Source organism: Cebus imitator, unplaced genomic scaffold, assembly GCF_001604975.1.
Source record: "Cebus imitator isolate Cc_AM_T3 unplaced genomic scaffold, Cebus_imitator-1.0 Scaffold0, whole genome shotgun sequence".
In the NCBI taxonomy this organism is placed as follows: domain Eukaryota; kingdom Metazoa; phylum Chordata; class Mammalia; order Primates; family Cebidae; genus Cebus; species Cebus imitator.
This window is the reverse complement of record NW_016107315.1, coordinates 19416314-19418196: the sequence shown is the minus strand read 5'-3', so window position 1 is coordinate 19418196 and position 1883 is coordinate 19416314. Positions and strand designations below refer to the sequence as shown.

General features: G+C 41.8%; 1 protein-coding gene across 1 annotated transcript in view; it reads left to right on the top strand.

Annotated features, from left to right (window-relative positions):
- EI24 (EI24 autophagy associated transmembrane protein) overlaps nucleotides 1-1883 on the top strand; it is a 17238-nt gene that overhangs the window by 10769 nt on the left and 4586 nt on the right. The window contains exons 8-9 of the mRNA XM_037736297.1: nucleotides 303-458; nucleotides 1435-1546. Of these exons, the coding sequence (XP_037592225.1) occupies nucleotides 303-458; nucleotides 1435-1546 (268 nt within the window). The remainder of the gene's footprint in view (nucleotides 1-302; nucleotides 459-1434; nucleotides 1547-1883) is intronic.

Genomic DNA, 1883 nt, shown 5'->3' with positions numbered 1-1883 from the left:
TTTAGTAGAGACGGGGTTTCACCATGTTGACCAGGATGGTCTCGATCTCTTGACCTCGTGATCCACCCGCCTCGGCCTCCCAAAGTGCTGGGATTACAGGCTTGAGCCACCGCGCCCGGCCTCCAGTTCTAGTCTTGAACTCCTGGCCTCAAGAGACCCTACTGCTTCAGCCTCCCAAAGTGTTGGGATTACTAGCATGAGCCACTGTGCCAAGCCTGTACCTGGTCTTTTAGAAACTTGAGGAGCAGCTAGGAAGCTATCTCAGAGTCATGATTGTAGAATGGCAGGTGAATAGTGTTAAATTACCGAGGCTTTGGGATTAAGATTTTCCATATTTGTTCTTCAGGGAATGTTTGTGAGTCTCTTTCCCATCCATCTTGTCGGTCAGCTGGTTAGTCTCCTGCATATGTCTCTTCTCTACTCACTGTACTGCTTTGAATATCGTTGGTTCAATAAAGGTAAGTCCATCTAAAGAAATCCAGAAAATGGAGGCCCAGTTTGGAAATGCTAGTGCTAGGCAGACTTCTTAAACTACTCAATAGTCAGGCTCTAGGCAAACCATCTTAGGAGGGACGCAGTCTCATTGGCAAGAGGGAGCTTACATTCAGCTTAGTGGGTTTAACTCTCAACTTTGAGGCTGGGGGATGTGGTAGTATAGCATTATCTTTTTGGTGCTTAATGTGATATATCTCTGACTGGGCTGTAAGATGGCATAAATGAGCATGAGTTGTTCTAAATTAGAGAAACTGATGTCAGCATCTGGATTCTTTTGGGGGTATTTTAGAAAGACCTTCAGATATTTACCAGGGTGTGAGTTGAAAGAGGTTAACTGATACTTACAGGATGGCATCCTCTAGATTTGCTATCTTGCTTAGTTCCATACTAATCCTGACAAAGGATGCTGGTGCTGAAATTCTTAATTCACTTAGCCTGTCAGCTTTGAAATTATAATTATGGAATTGTAAAAGCTTCACATGCTTTATATCAGATTTGTACACTTCTAATTTACATGCTGTAGATCTGTTCTAAATCTGTACCTAGGCCAGGTGCGGTGGCTCACACCTGTAATCCCAGCACTTTGGGAGGCTGAGGCGTGTAGATTGCTTGAGGTCAGGAGTTCAAGACCAGCCTGGCCGATATGGTGAAACCCTGTTTCTACTAAAAATATACAAAAATTAGCTGGATGTGGTGGCGGGTGCTTGTAATCCCAGCTATTCGGGAGGCTGGGAGAATCGCTTGAACTTGGGAGATGGAGGTTGCACTGACCTGAGATTGCACTACTGCACTCTCGCCTGGGCAACAAAGCAAGACTCTGTCTCAAATAATAATAATAATAAAAAATCTGTAACTAAAACTCGTGGTTTGTCTACCATAGTTCAGTCACTAGACTAAAAGGAAAAATAGTAACTAATTGTATTGGCTTTCTTGTTTTAGGAATTGAAATGCACCAGCGGTTGTCTAACATAGAAAGGAATTGGCCTTACTACTTTGGGTTTGGTTTGCCCTTGGCTTTTCTCACAGCAATGCAGTCCTCATATATTATCAGGTAATTTGGCTAGAGGGATTTGAAGGAGACTAGTAAAAATAAAAATTCATGAAGTCAGTACCTTTTGTTTGCTTGGTTCTGTGTTATGCATTCTACATAGTTATTTGTCCATCAGGAGACCTGCAGGGTGTTTCTACATTTGTTAGCATGAAGATCTAGTCTGCATGTCCCTATATCCCATATTCTTTTTCTATGTTGTCTCCTGGAGAAATTTTTTTTTTTTTTTTTTTTTTTTTTTTTTTTTCTAGTCTAAATTTTTTTATTGACCAGATGAGAAATCCGCTTGGGTACAGCCCATGCCTGCAGCCTTTTCAGTGTTGTTCTTTCTCTCAGATAC